Here is a 16,995-nt window from a genome sequence, read left to right as displayed (position 1 = left end):
ATGGAGAGCAACCTCTCCTGTTTTCCCTGCACAAGCTGCAGGTTTGGAGTGAACCTTTTCTGGAAGTTCTAGCTCTGATGCACAGGATCCATCTTTCCCACCTTTGGGACTGCTCCTGCCATGCAGACACATCTGCAGCCAACTGCCTAGGGCACTTTCAGTCTCACAGAGGGAGGGAATCACTGAACCACAGAATGGCAGGGGTTCTAAGGGACCTCTAGAGATCATCTAGTCCAACCTCCTTGCTAAAGCAGGCCCACCTAAATGCAGTTGCACAGGAACATGTCCAGCTGGGTTTGGAAACCTCCAGAGAAGGAGCCTCCACACCCTGCCTGGGCAGCCTGGGCCAGGGCTCTGTCACCCTTATGCTAAAGAAGTTTTTCCTTATGTTTAAGAGGAACTTTCTATGTTCAGCTTTTTGTCCATTACACCTTGTCCTGTCACTGGACACTACAGAAAAAAGTGCTGCCCCATCCCCTTGTCAAACACCTTTCAAGTCCCTCCCCAGTCTCCTCCAAGCAAAAGAAGGAGGAGGGAGGGAGGTGTTACTGGAAAACAAATCATTTGACCCAGAATTGTCAGGTTCTGTCCATGGAGTGGCTCAGGGGGAGGTGTTTATGTCTGAGTGAAACCAGCCCCACATTCTGGTCTTGCTCCATTGACTTTGCAGCTTGGGAAACCTCCCAAACTTCTTGAGAATTGCCACTCTGTGACCCCTCTCTCCAACACAACTTTCCTCCTCCTCTCTGGGGCTGTGGTGGGTCAGAGGAGATGGGAAGGCTCTGAGATTTGCCAGTGACTATGGCAAATCTTCTAAACCTTGTTCAATAATTACCCTTTCAGGTGAATTGCCCTTTCAGTGGCACAGAAACCCCCACATTGCTCACGGGAGCTGGCTTGCAGTTTATTGAAGAATTTGCACAAAGCTCATACAGTTCAAGGGTAGCAGGAGATGAGAGGGAATGAGCTGCTTACATTTGGGCACATAATTCTCCAACCTTCTTCTTTACCCCCTTCCATAGAGAAGGAGGGGGGAAAAAAACCCACCTCAGAACAAAGGCATTACACCTGAGATGCTTTCCCAGGTTGTGGAAGGTTTATCACACCAAAGCCTGCTGTTGCCCAGGTTTGTTTGTCCTGTATTTTTAACCTCAGCTCTACTTGAAGCTCTCTCTCTGGCTGGTGCAAAGCAGAATGGTTTGCTGCTCAGCCAAGGTTTAGCAACCTGTAGGTTACATGGTCTTTTGGATTAAATGACATGAACTAGGTGGGTGAGGGATTGGGCAGCGTAGGGAGCTGACCCCTTTCAGCTGTGGACATAGGTGGAGCTAGAGAGCCCTTGGGTGAAACAACAGCCATACAAGAGGGACTGGAAGAGAACAATTGCCTCTACATTGAAAGATGCTCCATTTTCAAGTCTCCAAGCCTTTGGGGAGAGCAAGTTCAGCAGTGGGGGAGTGCAGGGTTGATGAGGAGGGAGCGTGAGAGACTGTGGTCTCAACACACCTCCTGCTTTCTGTCCTGAGCAGGTGAAGGGACACGTTCTGCTTTCACCTACACTGAGTCCTGCATCTGCTCTGGATTTGCATTGGAGCAAAAGGAAGCCCTGAGAAGCTGCAAGCTGAGCTCTAAGGATGGCATCAGTTAATGGGAAGGCTGATTACTCATTGACAAGCGATGCTGGGCTCCTGGTCAGCTGGGTGAGGCTTTATGCAGAGGAATTAATTGGAGAGGCATCTCTCCCAAGCCAGTAAGTAGCACTGGGAATGTTTTCTCCCAGTGGGTAAGTGATAAGCAGGATTCTTTGGGTGATTTTAATAGACTTTGTGCTGGCAGCAGGAGGTGGTGCTCAACCTCTTCTGCTCTGAGCGAGCTGGATGCCACCACAGCTTAGCTCCGGTAGCTCTTCTTGGTGGTGCTTTTCGATACAAACCTCATGCTCGAGCTGCTTCCTGCCCCAGGGCCAAATCCACTCACACTGCTGGGGTTGGCAGCACTCCCCCCCATGCTCAGCCTGTTGCCAAAGCCTGATCCCAGCCCCAATGTGTTCCCACCTCCGTAGCTGGTCCCGGATGAGACCACGGCTGCAATGAGAAACCATGAGCAGAGAGTGAGTTTGAGTGGAGTGGTAAGAAGGAATTTCAACCCAGTTTCACACATTCATGGCTTTTCTTGGACAGTCTACCACTGCCTGTGTTTCACACATCTTATTCTCTGGCTTTTCTTGCTACCCTGATAGACATCTGGGTTTCCTAGGGACAATCTCAAGGTACAAAATATTTCAAGCTCAGAGCTGTTCAAAGAAAAGACAAATGAGGCTCTTTGGCTTCACTCACCCCACAGAGAGCTGCAAAGCCCTAAGAATGTTCCATTTTTGTGCTGGTAACTACAAGCTGCATAGCTCATTTTCAGAGAACTGAAGGATCTTAAGTGTTAGAAGGGAGCTGGGAAGCTCATCCAGTGCAGCCCCCTGCCAGAGCAGCAGCACCCAGAGCAGGGCACACAGGGACTCATCCAGCTGGGGTTGGGATGTCTCCAGAGCAGGAGCCTCCACAGCCCATCTGGGCAGCCCCTGCCAGGAGTTTCTCCTGTGCCAGTTGGAATCAGAGAATCACATGATGATGGGGGTGGGAAGGAACCTCCAGAGCTCCTCCAGCCCCCTCAAGCAGGTTCCTCATGGTCAGGAGGCACAGGAACATGTCCAGCTGGGTTTGGGATGTCTCCAGAGCAGGAGCCTCCACAGCCCATCTGGGCAGCCCCTGCCAGTGCTCCCTCAGCTCAGCAGGGAACAAATTCTGCCTTGTGTGTCTCTCTGGAACCTCTGATGTTGCAGCTTGTGCCCGTTTCCCCTTGTCCCATCATTGGCCATCCCTGAGCACAGCCTGGCTCCAGCCTCCTGACACCCACCCTTGGTGGATTTGTAACCATGACTGAGGTCACCCCTCAGGCTCCCCTTCTCCAAGCTGCAGAGCCCCAGCTCCCTCAGCCTTTCAGCATAAAGCAGATGCTCCACTCCCTTCCTCATCTTTGCAGCCCCTAAGGTGATTTTCATCATCTTATCCTTGGTTCCAGGTACATTTGAGGAATAACTCAATGAATACTCTATCAATTGCTTATGGGCCAGATTACTTACAAATATTCACTGCACCAACACCATCTCCAGCCAGCCTGGAAGGAAGGGAGAACAGAGAAGAGCTTGTTACTCAGGACAATTCCAGACAACAGTTTGGCACCAGGGACACTGGATATCAGCATGATCTGTGGTCTGAGGATGAGCATCCAATAGGAATAGAAATAACACCTGTAACTGTGTAGGTTGGGGGTCTGTTTTCTCTGCAAGTGCTTGCAGCCCTTCCCTCTCCTATGGAAATGGAACTGTGAAACCATCTGTGGGTTTAGACATTATTTAGTTTGCAGGGAGAACCACCCACCTGCTCTCCTCTCCCTCCAGCAGCTTCCTGTAGGTCGCAATCTCGATGTCCAGGGCCAGCTTGACGTTCATCAGCTCCTGGTACTCCCGGAGCTGCCGGGCCAGGTCTGCCTTGGCCTTCTGCAGGGCATCTTCCAGCTCAGCCAGTTTGGCCTTGGCATCCTTGATGGCCATCTCCCCACGCTGCTCAGCATCAGCGATGGCTGTCTGCAAATTGGAGCACTGCAAGAAGTGGAAATAGGTTTGGTGACTGTTCAGTGGGTTTGGATCCTTATTTCCAGGCATCCTTGCAAGGATATAGCAAGGTATTGGAGATGCCCTCACGTTTGGAGGGGACCTGTTTGCCATACCTGCTTCTTTACACCATCAATTTCTGAGTGGAGCCGCTGGATCATGCGGTTCATCTCTGAGATCTCCATCTTGGTGTTGTGGAGGTCGTCCCCGTGCTGGCCAGCCGTGCGCTGCAGCTCCTCGTACTGAGGTGGGCAGGGAAACAAGACACCAAGGCATGGTCAGATCTGAGCAGCAGCCTGAACTTATTGGTAGAGATTCACCCTGCTCTGAATCTCTCTTGCTTGGGTCTTCTGTCTCTTTCTGTACTCAATCCAAGCTCTTCCTCATGAGCTTTACATAATCCCAGGATCTCAAGGGCTGGAAGGGAGCTGGGAAGCTCAGCCAGTGCAGCCCCCTGCCAGAGCAGCAGCACCCAGAGCAGGGCACACAGGGACTCATCCAGCTGGGGTTGGGGTGTCCCAGAGCAGGAGCCTCCACAGCCCATCTGGGCAGCCCCTGCCAGGAGTTTCTCCTCCTGTGCCAGTGCAACCAGAGAAACACACAGTGATGGGGGTGGGAAGGAACCTCCAGAGCTCCTCCAGCCCCCTCAAGCAGGTTCCTCATGCTCAGGGGGCACAGGAATGAGGCCAAGGTGGGGTTGGGATGTCTCCAGAGCAGGAGCCTCCACAGCCCATCTGGGCAGCCCCTGCCAGGGCTCCCTCAGCTCAGCAGGGAACAAATCCTGCCTTGTGTGTCTCTGGAACCTCTGACGTTGCAGCTTGTGCCCGTTGCCCCTTGTCCCATCATTGGCCATCCCTGAGCACAGCCTGGCTCCAGCCTCCTGCCACTTGTGAACATGACTGAGCTCAGCCCTCAGGCTCCTCTTCTCCAAGCTGCAGAGCCCCAGCTCCCTCAGCCTTTCAGCACAAGGCAGATGAAGTGTAGCATATATTTCCTTCCTCCTTTCCTTTTGCTTCTGTATCTCTTGTCAAAACGACGTTTTCACACGTTCAAGAAACAAGATGAAATCCTCCCCAAACCAACTTGTTTTTATACCCCACTCTGCTGTCCTCTCCAACATAAAATAACCTTTGGGAAATGCTGAAGAAAATTTGTCCTACCTCACGTGGTGGATTTTCACCTCCTCACCTTGCTCTGGTACCAGGACTCAGCCTCTGCCCGGCTGCGGTTGGCGATGTCCTCGTACTGCGCCTTGACCTCTGCGATGATGCTGTTCAGGTCCAGGTTTCGGTTGTTGTCCATGGACAGGACCACAGAGGTGTCAGAGATCTGTGATTGCATCTGAGCCAGCTCCTGAAAGTCAAATTCATTCTCAATCCCAAGTGTTTCCCCGTTGCATCCATCCCAGAGATGGCAGCGGGGTGGGAATGGGGAGGAACCAGAGCTCTGAGCATCTCGCTCGGGCTCGTTTGATCCTCTTGGTACCAGGAAAATGGGGAAATAGCAAAGGTGGGGGACTGGGGAGATACTTACTGCTTCATAGAGAGCTCTTAAGAAGTTAATCTCATCTGTCAGTGTATCCACCTTGGTCTCCAGGTCCACCTTGTTCAAGTAGGCAGCATCTGCATCCTGGAACCACAACAGGTTTATTGCACTGAACCTCCCCTGTCTGCATCCTTGTACAAAGCCCAGTTGTCACTTAAACCAGAACTGAAGGCTTTTATGGACCTCTGAGCCTTTAAACAGATGCAAGAGTAAAATGGTTTCTTCCCTTCACCTGTTTGGAGGGATGATGTCCATCGAGCTAAGCAGTTTTTGACATGTCAGAAGCCCCTGCATTTCCCTTTTTTGCCATGGTTCAGCAGATATTTTGGACAAAGCTTGAAACAGTGAAAGGCCTTTTTTTGTGTCTCCTGAAGGTGAGACCAGGGGGCTGTGGAGGGTGGGATGTGACACAGGAAGGCTGCAAAAGTGGCAGAGCATCTAGTGAAGTGACAACAAGGTATGGATGAGTCAGATGTGATCTGGTACCCGAGGGACTAGGACTCACCTGAATTTTGGGTGAGGGGCCTGAAACAAAGAGCAATTATTGCCAAGGACTGACACACTGGCACATTTGGGTGTTTCTGCTTCAAGGAGGGATGACTACACATTTGCTAAGAGCTTTGCCCAGCTTGGCACTGCTGGATAAAAAGGGTTATTTGCATTCAAATGCATTTTGCCTTTAAAAAGCTATCCCTTCTTTGTTGTTGGTGCCTCACCTTCTTGAGCATAACAAAGTCATTCTCTGCAGCTGTGCGCTTGTTGATCTCATCTTCATACCTGTTGGGAAAGGGGGAGATGAGCATCCCTTTACAGCTTTGATACTGCAACCCACCCTGTCCACCTTGGATGGGAAATCCACACATTCATTGTAGGGTCACAGAATCACAGAATGGTGGGATGTGAAGGGCCCTGCAGAGCTGCTGCAGCCCCAGCCCCTGCTCCAGCAGCTTCCCCTGGCTCAGGGGGCACAGGAACGTGTCCAGGGGGGGTTGGGAACCTCCTGAGAAGGAGCCTCCACACCCTCCCTGGGCAGCCTGGGCCAGGGCTCCCTCAGCTCAGCACCAAAGATGCTCAGCACCACCTCTCCTCCTGTTGAAGTGGAACTTTTTGTATTCAAGCATCTTTCCATTACCCCTTGTCTTGTCACTGGAGACAATAGAAAAAAATGCTGCCCCATCCTCCTGACATCTACCCTTTAGGTATTTAAAAGTTTTAATGAGGTCCCCCTGAGCTCAGGCTTCTCTTCCCCAGGTCCTGCAGCCTTTCTTCCTCACACACATGTTCCAGGCCCCTGATCATCAACAAAAATGACCTGTTAACAGGAGACCAGCTCAGCCCTCAGCACTGCACTCAGTGCCTTCCCACAAGCCATCCCTCCTTACAGAATCCCCAAATGCTGGGGGTGGGAAGGGCCCTGCAGAGCTGCCCCAGCCCCAGCCCCTGCTCCAGCAGCTTCCCCTGGCTCAGGGGGCACAGGAACGTGTCCAGGGGGGGTTGGGAACCTCCTGAGAAGGAGCCTCCACACCCTCCCTGGGCAGCCTGGGCCAGGGCTCCCTCACCCCCACACCAAAGAAGAGTCTCACACTGAAGAGTCTGTTAGCAGAGCACTTACCATGAGAACACAGATCTTTGGGGGAAGCTGCAAAACAGCTGCCTGCCAGTGCCGTGTCCTGGCTGTGTCAGTGCATATGTTACACATGGCATTATGATTGTATTGTATCTCACCCATTACGATGGAAAGACAGCACCCTTGGGCTAGATGGTGGGAGGAGGCCAGCTAGCAAAGCTGCAGGCCTTCATTAAAGGCACGTTTAGTCCTCCCAGACTGTGAATGGGAGCCTTGTGCTCCCTCCATTTTCTCAGGCCGGGAGGGGTGGGTGGAGCGGGGCTGAGCTCACCAGCACCACGCCTGGGTTAGTCAGGGCTGGGGATGGCTGGGGAGCAGGAAAGAGGGTGGCCTGGGCAAGGAAAGCCAAAGGCTTGGGTCAGCAGCAGCAGCCCGCAGTCCCACTCTTGGAAAAGGATGAAAACCAGCAGTAGCCATGGACTCAAATGGAATGATTCAATGGGGGAGATGAAAGACAGCAGTTCAAAGGAAGGAGTCCGTGCAGCTAATAAAGTGTTAGCCTTTCACGACCCTCTCATGGGGAAGGGTTTGTTCAATTCAGAAATATCCAATGCTTAAAACCATTCCCGTTAAGCAAAGCCCCAGCCTATACATGTGGGTCTCTAAACTTAACCAAAAGAGGAAAACTAATCTAATTGCCATATGGATTAGTATTTGACTTGGAAGAGCAAAGCATTGGGAAGAATACTTTGGGATCCATTGGGATTTCATATTTCTTACTAAATAAGGGTGAGAAAAGTGAGTTCTGAGGAAAGGGGAACAGAAGCAGTGATGTCCTTTTGATAGGCATTATTGCCACAGTGACAGATGATGGTCCCTGCCCAGCAACGTGTATGATGTGATTGATAGACTCACAGAATGGTGGGATTGGGAGGGACCTTTAGAGCTCATCCAGCCCAACCCCCTGCAGAAGCAGCTCCCACCTAGATCAGGTCACACAGGAACGTGTCCAGGTGGGTCTTGAAGACCTCCAAGGAAGGAGCCTCCACACCCTCCCTGGGCAGCCTGTTCCACTGCTCCCTCCCCCCAGTGAAACAGGTTTTTCTTATGTTTAAATGGAACTTTTTGTGTTCCAGCTTCATCCCATCACCCCTTGTCCTGTTGCTAGGTACAATAGAAGAAAGGGATGTCCAACCTCCTGACACCCACCATTTAGATACTTCTATATATATAAATGAGATTTTGCCTAAAGAGTCCCTGATCTGGGGCTAAAAGGAATTTGCCACTTTGACAGACACAAGCAGAGTGTTAAAGTCTGATTTTTGTCTATGATGGCACCATTGGTTGTCAAAGGATCTCTTGACTGAAGCCAGGTCAGGATCTCAGCTCAGCAACCTCAGCTGCTCCTTTGCTGCTCCAGACTATGCTAATGTTTGACATTGCCTTTCAAAGCTTAAAATTGCCTCATGGAGCTGTGATGAGGGCTCAGTTAATCGATAGCAGCATTGTGTGGCATACAGCCAGGATTCATCCCACGTCAGCTACCTGGAGCTTGTCTGTTTTGACTAAGCTCTCTCCTTTGGGATTCCTTCCAGCAGCTGATGGAGAAAGATATTCATTTCTAGAATGTCATTTCTCCCACCCTAAAGTGAATTAAGGAAATCCAGATGGCTGCTTTGTAGCAGACCCTGGGATCTCGTGTGGCCAAACTGGCACAGGACAGACTTTTTTTGGGTCCTCTTTTAAGTGTTTCCTTTTGGAAGGCACAGAGAACCATCAAAGAAAAGTCTCAACGTAGAGCGTGGGTGATGATTTCTCTGCCCCTAGGCAGTCCTTTCTGTTCCAGTGCTGCTCCTGGGCTACAGGCACTGCTGGTAAAGGTGGCAGAAAGTGGCAGACACATGATCTCCCAGGAAAAGGAGAGCAGATGGCTTTTGGCACAATACACGTGTCCTTGTTTTGAATTGAGGCTGCACTGAGCTCTCACCTCTCGTTTTTCTGGTTCCAGACTGACAATTTAAGCTCCTTACTTATTCACATCCATCAAGCACAAGCAGTGTATCCCTCTTGGGCATGGTAGCAGACACTAGTGCTTGACAGATGTTTTTCAAAGTGCAAAGAGTGCATGAGAGAGGCGACAGCTCCTCCAGACAGCTAAAGAGTTAATGAGTTGAGCCGAAACCCTCACCTGAGATTTCAGTCACTTTCTCTTGACTCTCAGAAGGGCTGAAACCATCCAATACATTCACACTAAGGGACACTACAGTAATTTAAAAGATAAAACACTTAAGCATGCTTCAAACTAATCTTTCTTTTCAGACAATTTGTCCCCCCTGGACAGGAATCCACAACAGTAAGAAAGGTGAGTGTTCAGCATCCTCAGTAGGTTTGTTAAGGTTTCATCCTGCTCTGTTAAAATGCCTACTAGGAGCTGAAACCATTTGGAAAGCTGAAGCTCTGGATAGACCAAGCTTTTGGGAAGCTGCTCCTGGATTCCTGACCCTGTTTCTGACCTTCTGAGCCTTTTGCAATGTTTAAAACAGTTCATCTGTCCCTGAAAAAAACCCACTGCTTATGCCTTGCAACAGGTGGAGCGCTGCTGCTGACATATATACAGCAGCCAAAGGGAGGGAAAACGAGTCATTTTGGTCCTTTCTGAGGTCTCACAGTTTTGGGGTTGCGTTGGGTCTGCTAACTCTTGCAGGCAGAAGATAGAGCAAAGAAAATCTGGGCAGGTTTCTTTCTCTGCATGTGTAGCTTACCTGATCTTGAAGTCTTCAACAGCATCTTGCATAGCCTTCAGCTCTGAGCTGAGCCTCAGCCTATCCCCTCCTAGAGCCTCGAGCTGTCTCCTCATGTTGCTGATGTATGCATCAAACATGGGTTCAAGGTTATTTTTCACAACTTTTTGGTCTTTCAAGAGGTTCCATTTGGTCTCCAGCACTTTATTTTGTTGCTCTAGGAACCGCACCTGAAACCCATCAGAACAGCTTAAGTCCTTTGGGATCATCGACTCAAAAGCTCTCACTTTTCACAAGGTGGAAGATTTCATGCCAGGTGGGTTTTGTTTTCCTTTTATGTAACACAAAATGGACTTTAGATGGGCACATCATTAAAGATCAGTGGTAGGAAGGTTTGGAAACCAGGAGCAATATTCAAGTGCAAAGAGACCTGGAGAAATAACTTGCACCGTGTCCAGACAGTTGAGCTCTGGAGGTAACAAACTGAACAAAATCCTGAACTTGGTGCATTAAAGGGTTTAGAAGTAAGTTTATAACGTTGAGTACAACCCTGACCCAGCTCTACAGGCAACAACAAACATGCCAGGCTGGATGGGGTGGAACATGACTTACCTTGTCAATGAAAGAGGCGAATTTGTTGTTGAGGGATTTGATCTGGTCCTTCTCCTCCTGCCGCACTTTCTGCATGTTGGGGTCAAACTCCAAGTTGAGGGGTACCAAGAGATGTTGGTTGACTGTAACCTCTTGAATACCTCCAGGGCCGCATCCTCCTCCGAACCCAAACCCAGCTCCACCAGCTCTGTAAGCCACCCCGCCATGACCTGACCCGTAGCTGTATCCTGGTCTAGCAGAAGAATATACTCTGCTCACGGAGCTCCTCTTGCTTGCCCCCACATTGTGAAGGCTCCTGCTGCCAAAGCCGCCGTTGGTGCGTCCCACACCTCCACCGCTGCTGCGGGACACGGACATGGAGCTGAAGCTGCTTCTCTTCACAGACATAGCGGCAGAAGCGGGACCAAACCCCTCCGTGAGTCCTCCTGACCTAACGCCCACCGACTTCTGTGCAATCGCTTGCCCGTGGTAAGGGCAGAAGACAATGAGGTGAGATGGCAGGTGAGTAGAAGTCTTTGAGAGTTTGGATCAGGAGTCCCCTCTGCCTTTTATCCTCTTGGAGAGCTGGGCTCGGCCGCAGAGGACCGCAGCTCTGTTGACTGAGTTAATGGGTTTGGTATGTTGGCACGTGGCCACCTTTCCCAACCCGTTAATCACCAGACTTGCTAATGCAATGGGCTGGCAACCTTCAGGCTCATAAAACTAACCAAATTTTCTAACCTGTGTTTTTCAGAGTGGGGATTACTGGTGGGAAAGGAGGAAAAACACCCTACATCCAGAAGTACCTTTTGGGCTTGCTTTTAACTTGGTTAACGGTGTGGGTGCCCAGTTAGTTTGAAGCTGATGGGACTGAAGTTGCCACAAGAAGGAATCCAGAGATGCTGAAAATGCCAGTTTGAAGTGCTTTGCTAATGAAAAGAACCCTGACTTTGCTCCCTGATTCACAACCATCTTGAGGCAGGAGCAACCTGTCCTGATCTAGGAAAGGTGTTGGGTGTCTTGGGCTTCATTGCTCATCTTCACCTGCACAGAGGTGCTTCTGCTAAAGATGATGATTTGAGAGGCACCTGTGTCTTTCTGACAAACGGTGTCTGGATGCTTTGCTTAGCCAACATGCTGAGTGATGACATAGCTAAAAGTACAGGGTCCCCCAGAGAGAAAACAGCCTGACTTGTAAAGATGCAGGTCATCAGATGGCTGTTTGGTGCAGAACTGGTGTTCAAATAACAAACCAGGCACCAGTTCTGTGGGTGTCAGTGGAGATACAGTCCAGAGGTGTCAGAGAAAGGCAGGCAGGTGTTTCCTTTCCTGTAGTGTGATGTTGTGCTTAGATCTAGAGGATTCATAGTTTGGGGTTTATTACATGACCTTCTGTTTTAGGCTCAGAGTCAGCAAGCACTTAATGTACGTCATGTTTACCTCCAGCACTTTAGTCACTTGCAGGGCTGTGTCAGAGACTGAACCACCACAATCTGCTGTGGTTACCTCAGCACTTTTCCCCCTCCCCCTTAATATGAGCTTTGGTGCTTTTGAAATAACAAAAAACCACCCCAAACCTACTCTTATTGCTGCCATTCAGGAGATCAGAGAAGGGGAACTAAACCTTCCTTACCCTCAGGGTCTTGATCTCACAGCCTATGTCTGAAGACATTACGCTTCCCAAAGAGGACGGCAGTGACGGCATTTTATTAGCCCCTGCAGCTAATGCATGTACAGAACAGTGTGAGCCCAAATACTTGCTTTCTTGGGAAAAACCAGATTTATATCCCCTCATGACTCATCACATAAAACCTTGAAAGATTACAGGGGTTTGGGCGTGATCAAGGTGGCACGAAGAGACTGAGATGCTGAAGTGTAGAAACTAACATAGAAGAACGTTTGTTCTAGTGCCTACGAGGAAGAAGAGAGATTTTTCCATCCCATGGAGGATGGTGGTGCCAGAAAACCTTGCTCACACACACGGGAATGCAACATCCAACTGCTCCGTTCCTGCTGGATGTAGGAAGCGTCCGTGCAGTTGCGGTTGAGCGTAGAGGAAGGAAAGGTCTCAACTCTTGTGTGTGAAGCTTTTGTTTGCCTTCAGCTCTGCTCTGTCAACCATTCTTTCTCCCAAAGTCCTACAAATTACTTGGGGTTAAAAGGAGGATGCGACTGAATTAATTGCACGTGCCTTTTATTAGACAGACACTGGGAAACAAGGATTTTAGAGTCAAGGAACAAACAGGAGCGTGACGTGGTTTATATAAATATGGACAGACAGCTTTGACCTCCAGATCTTTTGCAACAAATAGGGTAAGGATGGTACACAACCCAAGGGAAATCTTGGCACACTCTAGCTACCGGTGCTGATGTCTGACTTCAGTAGCATCTCTTGGTTGAAGAGGTGGTGGTGGAGATGTACTTCACACTGGAACTGCTGCCACCGACCACACACGACCCAGCTGTGCCTTGTCCACTTCCAGAGCTGAAGCCCACTCCTCCAGCACAAACCCCACCTCCAACAGCACTACTGCCTCCAAAGCTGAGGCAGTTTCCACTTCCATATCCTGTTCCTACAGCGGTTCTGGTCACAGCTGCAAGAGGAAGACGCTCTCTTTAGAAACATTCACAGGCAGGGGGCTCTGAGGGGCAGGGACAGGAATGTAAAAGTCACAAACTGTCTTTAAAAGTTACTTACAGACGTTGACTGCGCCAGCACCTTCTCCAGAGAGTCTGTAAGGGAGCAAAATGAGACAGTAAGGATTCAAATAACAACTCAAGCTGGTTGAAAAGGCAGGAAAATTTCCTTGGGATATTTTTGATAGATGTTGGAGAGTTTGCACAAAAAATCCACCATCTCCCCAAAGGGCTCATCTGCTTGGCAATTGTTTGCCTTTAAACAGGTTTCAGGTCTTCTGAATGTGGGAAGTCTAAACCTGGCAAGGGTCTGTGACTCCATTGCACCTCTGGAAACTGGGATATAAAATTGCACCCACCTGCACTCCTCTCCCTCCAGCAGCTTCCTGTAGGTCGCAATCTCGATGTCCAGGGCCAGCTTGACGTTCATCAGCTCCTGGTACTCGCGGAGCTGCCGGGCCAGGTCTGCCTTGGCCTTCTGCAGGGCTGTCTCCAGCTCAGCCAGTTTGGCCCTGGCATCCTTGATGGCCATCTCCCCACGCTGCTCAGCATCAGCGATGGCTGTCTGCAAACTGGAGCACTGTGGAGGAAAAGTGTAGTGGTTGCATCCCTGATCTAGAGCATAGACCAGTTCTGTCTGCCCTGAGGTCATGCTGAGGTGGAGATCTGTCTCAGCTCCCAGGTGAGAAGTGACAGGACAAGAGGAAATTCCCTTAAGTTGCCGCAGGGGATGCTGAGATTGAAGCTGAGGCAGGACTGTTTCCCTGAGAGGGCTGTCAGCCCCTGTACCAGGCTGCCCAGGATGGTGGAGGAGTCCCCATCCCTGGAGCTATTGCAAAGCCATGGAGCTGAGGTGCCGAGGGCCATGGGTTAGTGGTGGGTTTGGCAGTGTCAGGTAAGTGGGTGGATTTAATAGTCTTAAAGGTCTTTTCCAACTGAAACAATTCTATGATGCTGTGCCTGGTCTAGATACAGAAGACTTTGGATTGACATCTATAGGTGTGATCTTAGTCATTGAACTGATCAGTGTTCTGAGCCAGGTCACAACCTTGATTTGATCTAACTCCACACCTCAACTTACTGCTTACTAATACTGCATGAAGTTACTCTGACTGATGTTACTGCGCTGAGATAAATGCTGTGGCATTCATTTCTGATCCAAGATGTTAGGCTATGGCAAGAGTTAAGTTCCTATGCATCTATGCTCCCCTTTACCTGTTTCTTCACGCTGTCGATCTCAGACCGCAGCCGCTGGACGTGGCGGTTGAGCTCGGAGATCTCCTGCTTGGTGTTACGGAGGTCGTCCCCGTGCCTGCCTGCTGTAGCCTGCAGCTCTTCATACTGTCACAGAGAGAGGAACAACCACTCCAGGTGAAATATGTTGGGTTGACAGCCTGGCAGAACAGGCTGGTGGGAGCTGTTTGCACTCTGGAGTTTCCGTATGTTCTCAATCCCAAATTAGCACTTTTGAACTTTACAGGATGATTAAATCTGAAGACATCCTGTGTTATAAAATAACATCACAGTGGGACCCACCTCCCTGTGGGGATCTGGGGAAGGGAGTGTTGTTTTCCCATTGCCAAAGCCTTCCTAGGCACTCACCCTGGACTGGTACCAGGACTCAGCCTCTGCCCGGCTGCGGTTGGCGATGTCCTCGTACTGCGCTTTGACCTCTGCGATGATGCTGTCCATGTCCAGGCTGCGGTTGTTGTCCATGGTGAGGATGACAGAGGTGTCAGAGATCTGGGTCTGCATCTGAGACAGCTCCTGCAAAAGCATTGGGTCTTTTGGCAAGTGGCAGTTGTGAGACACAAACGTTGCTCAGAGGGAGGAAACCCCCCCACAGAGAGAGGATAATCCTGGGTGGGCAATGGGACTTTCCCAAGGCAGTGGCAGGCAGGGTTAAGCCAGTAGGTGAAATGGGAAAAGCACTGAATTATTTAATGTGACAGAGGGGAAGATAATCAGTTGTGAGCCTCTGAAGTGGGAAATGACAGGCAAGGATGTTGAAAACTAGAAGGAGGGTAGAAATGCTGGTGCTTACAGCTTCATAGAGGGCTCTGAGGAAGTCTATCTCCTCCAGAAGGGAGTCCAGCTTGGCTTGCAGCTCTGTCTTGTTCATGTAGACAGCATCCACCTCCTGGGAGAGGAAACATATCACAAATGAAGCAGATTTCAGAGAAGCTGAAAAAGGGAGAAGCTGGAGAACGTGTTTATTGCTGTGCTTGTGCAGGGCTGAGGCACAGCGTGCGTGCACCCACCTTCTTCAGGATCACAAATTCATTCTCGACAGCCGCGTGCTTGTTGATCTCCTCTTCATATCTGCAGGGTGGAAGTGGAGGGTTGGTGATTTCATATTTTCAGGGTCAGCCTTGGGTTACTTTTTTTTCTGACCCCCTGGATGAGTTCCTGTGAGCCCTACTCTAGGTGGTGCTGCTCTGGCAGGGGAGTTGGATGGGGCGATCTTTCAAGGTCCCTTCCAACCCTTAAGATTCTATGTGTACAATTTTGTACCTCAGTCTTAGTCCTATAGTCTTCTACCTGTGACGTTCAGCCATGGGGATATGAGGCTGGGTATGTCTCATTAAACTTAACCTGGGCCTTACCCAGAAGATTGTATCAGCAAAAAGTCCTCCTGTCCTCATTTGACTGCACAGATGCAACAAAGAGCTGGCATCTTCCACAGCCCACCCTGTTCTCCAGGCAGATCTCAGGTGGACAGACTTACTTGTTCTTGAAGTCCTCAGCAAGGTTTTGCACGTTGCTCAGCTCCCTGCTCAAGTTCTCCTTGTCTGCCAACAAGCTGTTCAGCTGTCTCCTCAGGTTGTTGATGTAGGTCTCAAAGAGGGGCTCAATGTTGTTTCTGACTGTTTTGTTCCCCTGTTCTTGCAGAAGAGCCCACTTGGTCTCCAGGACCTTGTTTTGTTGTTCAAGGAATCGGACCTGGATGGAGAAAGGAGATGTTTCAGAAACAGTGATTTTTATGACACTTTTCCTTAGAGAAGCAGGGTGCAATCCTGTGAGGATTCACTTGCTGAAAGTCTCTCAGCCCTTGGGGAGCAGCTGACAATTTATACCAGCAAGCAGGGATTGCACATCTGATGTTAACATTCCTGCTCACTTTGCAAACTCTGCTTCTTTACATCCCATTTCACCATTTCCCCACTTGTTGGGGGCTCTCACTTCAGCATTAATGTGAAGAAGAGATCGTCTCAAAGCTGGAACCCCTCAGGTTTTATTCCCAGGGTGCTGCTCTCAGAAGAGTCAGTACAAGAGCAGCAGAATTACTGATGTACAACTTGCCCTTGTTTGTGCCTCCCCACTGAAGAATCAACACACAATAGCCAGGAAAGCTCAGTCTCACCTTGTCGATGAAAGAGGCGAATTTATTGTTGAGAGTCTGAATCTGATCCTTCTCGTCCTTACGGATACTCTGGATGTTGGGGTCAATCTCCAAGTTGAGAGGCTTCAGAAGACTCTGGTTGATTGAGACTTCATGAATGCCACCAGCTGGGACAGCAGGGAATCCAGGGCCAAACCCAAAGGCACCACCAACTGCACCACCAAACCCACAGGAGATCCCAGTGCCAGCACCAAAACCTGCAGGTCCATAGAAGCCACCACCTCTCCCAGCTACAGAGATCCTCTTGCATCCACCAAGGCTGTAGAGGCTCCTACTTCCAAATCCTCCGGCAAATCTTCCATACCCAGCAGCAGTGCTGCAGCTTCCACCTTGGGGTGCAGGACGTAAGCAGAAGCTGGAGCTGCTGACATTTGGGATGAAGGCAGAAGCAGCGCTGAAGCCTGTTTTGCTCTGGTTCCTTGCAGCACACTGGCGAGACATGGCAGCTGGTACGAGCAGGGTGAGATGCTACAGCAAGGATAAGGCAGTGAGGGAGAGGGTGAAGGAGGGAAGGTAAAGCTGTGCTCCCCCAGGCTGGGACTGGCCCTTTTATACCCTTACTGACTGGGGATGGGTCTGGCATGGTGCTCATCTTACTGATTAACTGGGCTCGTCACACCCAGCAGCGAAGCCGAGGGTGAGTTCACCGCCAGCACCTGAAACGCAAAGTGCCGGGGTTGCATTTTTTGGTGACCGTCATGATCTGACTGTAATATCTGAGAAAACACTAAATACTGCCTGCTCAACTATTGTTTGCAGCCATCCCTCTCCCACTCCTTCCTTTCACCTCTGTGGTAGATGGTTCCCCAAGTTGGGCAAGCGCTCGCTCATCTCTGCTTCATGGATG

The 16,995-nt window shown here is 50.1% G+C and overlaps 2 protein-coding genes across 2 annotated transcripts; both read right to left on the bottom strand.

The window, feature by feature from the left end:
- Nucleotides 1-975: 975 nt before the first annotated feature.
- LOC104559568 (keratin, type II cytoskeletal 75) lies at nt 976-10,587 on the bottom strand. The gene is made up of 10 exons (XM_062015602.1): nt 10,339-10,587; nt 10,130-10,269; nt 9,539-9,747; nt 5,926-5,986; nt 5,198-5,293; nt 4,853-5,017; nt 3,781-3,906; nt 3,432-3,652; nt 3,134-3,168; nt 976-2,084 (listed from the first exon to the last, which is right to left on the bottom strand). Exons 1-10 carry the CDS (start codon nt 10,514-10,516, stop codon nt 1,891-1,893), a joined length of 1,425 nt encoding a protein of 474 aa, XP_061871586.1. The 5' UTR covers nt 10,517-10,587; the 3' UTR covers nt 976-1,890.
- Nucleotides 10,588-12,487: 1,900 nt separating this feature from the next.
- LOC104561195 (keratin, type II cytoskeletal 5) lies at nt 12,488-16,589 on the bottom strand. Its single transcript, XM_010206789.2, has 9 exons — nt 16,110-16,589; nt 15,474-15,688; nt 15,007-15,067; nt 14,790-14,885; nt 14,348-14,512; nt 13,961-14,086; nt 13,105-13,325; nt 12,807-12,841; nt 12,488-12,702 (listed from the first exon to the last, which is right to left on the bottom strand). Exons 1-9 carry the CDS (start codon nt 16,587-16,589, stop codon nt 12,488-12,490), a joined length of 1,614 nt encoding a protein of 537 aa, XP_010205091.2.
- Between the last annotated feature and the right edge of the window lie 406 nt (nt 16,590-16,995).

This window comes from Colius striatus, chromosome 26 (assembly GCF_028858725.1).
Source record: "Colius striatus isolate bColStr4 chromosome 26, bColStr4.1.hap1, whole genome shotgun sequence".
Lineage (NCBI taxonomy): Eukaryota > Metazoa > Chordata > Aves > Coliiformes > Coliidae > Colius > Colius striatus.
This window is presented reverse-complemented; position numbering and strand designations above follow the sequence as displayed.

Coding starts and splice junctions, on each gene's coding strand:
- LOC104561195 (XM_010206789.2), bottom strand. CDS start 16,589: ATGTCTCGCCAGTGTGCTGCAAGGAACCAGAGCAAAACAGGCTTCAGC. Junction 15,068..15,473: donor GCTGAGGACTTCAAGAACAA/GTAAGTCTGTCC, acceptor TCCACCCTGCAG/ATATGAAGAGGAGATCAACA. Junction 12,703..12,806: donor TGCTGGCGCAGTCAACGTCT/GTAAGTAACTTT, acceptor TTCCTCTTGCAG/CTGTGACCAGAACCGCTGTA.
- LOC104559568 (XM_062015602.1), bottom strand. CDS start 10,516: ATGTCTGTGAAGAGAAGCAGCTTCAGCTCCATGTCCGTGTCCCGCAGC. Junction 5,987..9,538: donor GTTGAAGACTTCAAGATCAG/GTAAGCTACACA, acceptor CTTTCCCAACAG/GTATGAAGATGAGATCAACA. Junction 2,085..3,133: donor TGTTGGTGCAGTGAATATTT/GTAAGTAATCTG, acceptor TTCTCATTGCAG/CCGTGGTCTCATCCGGGACC.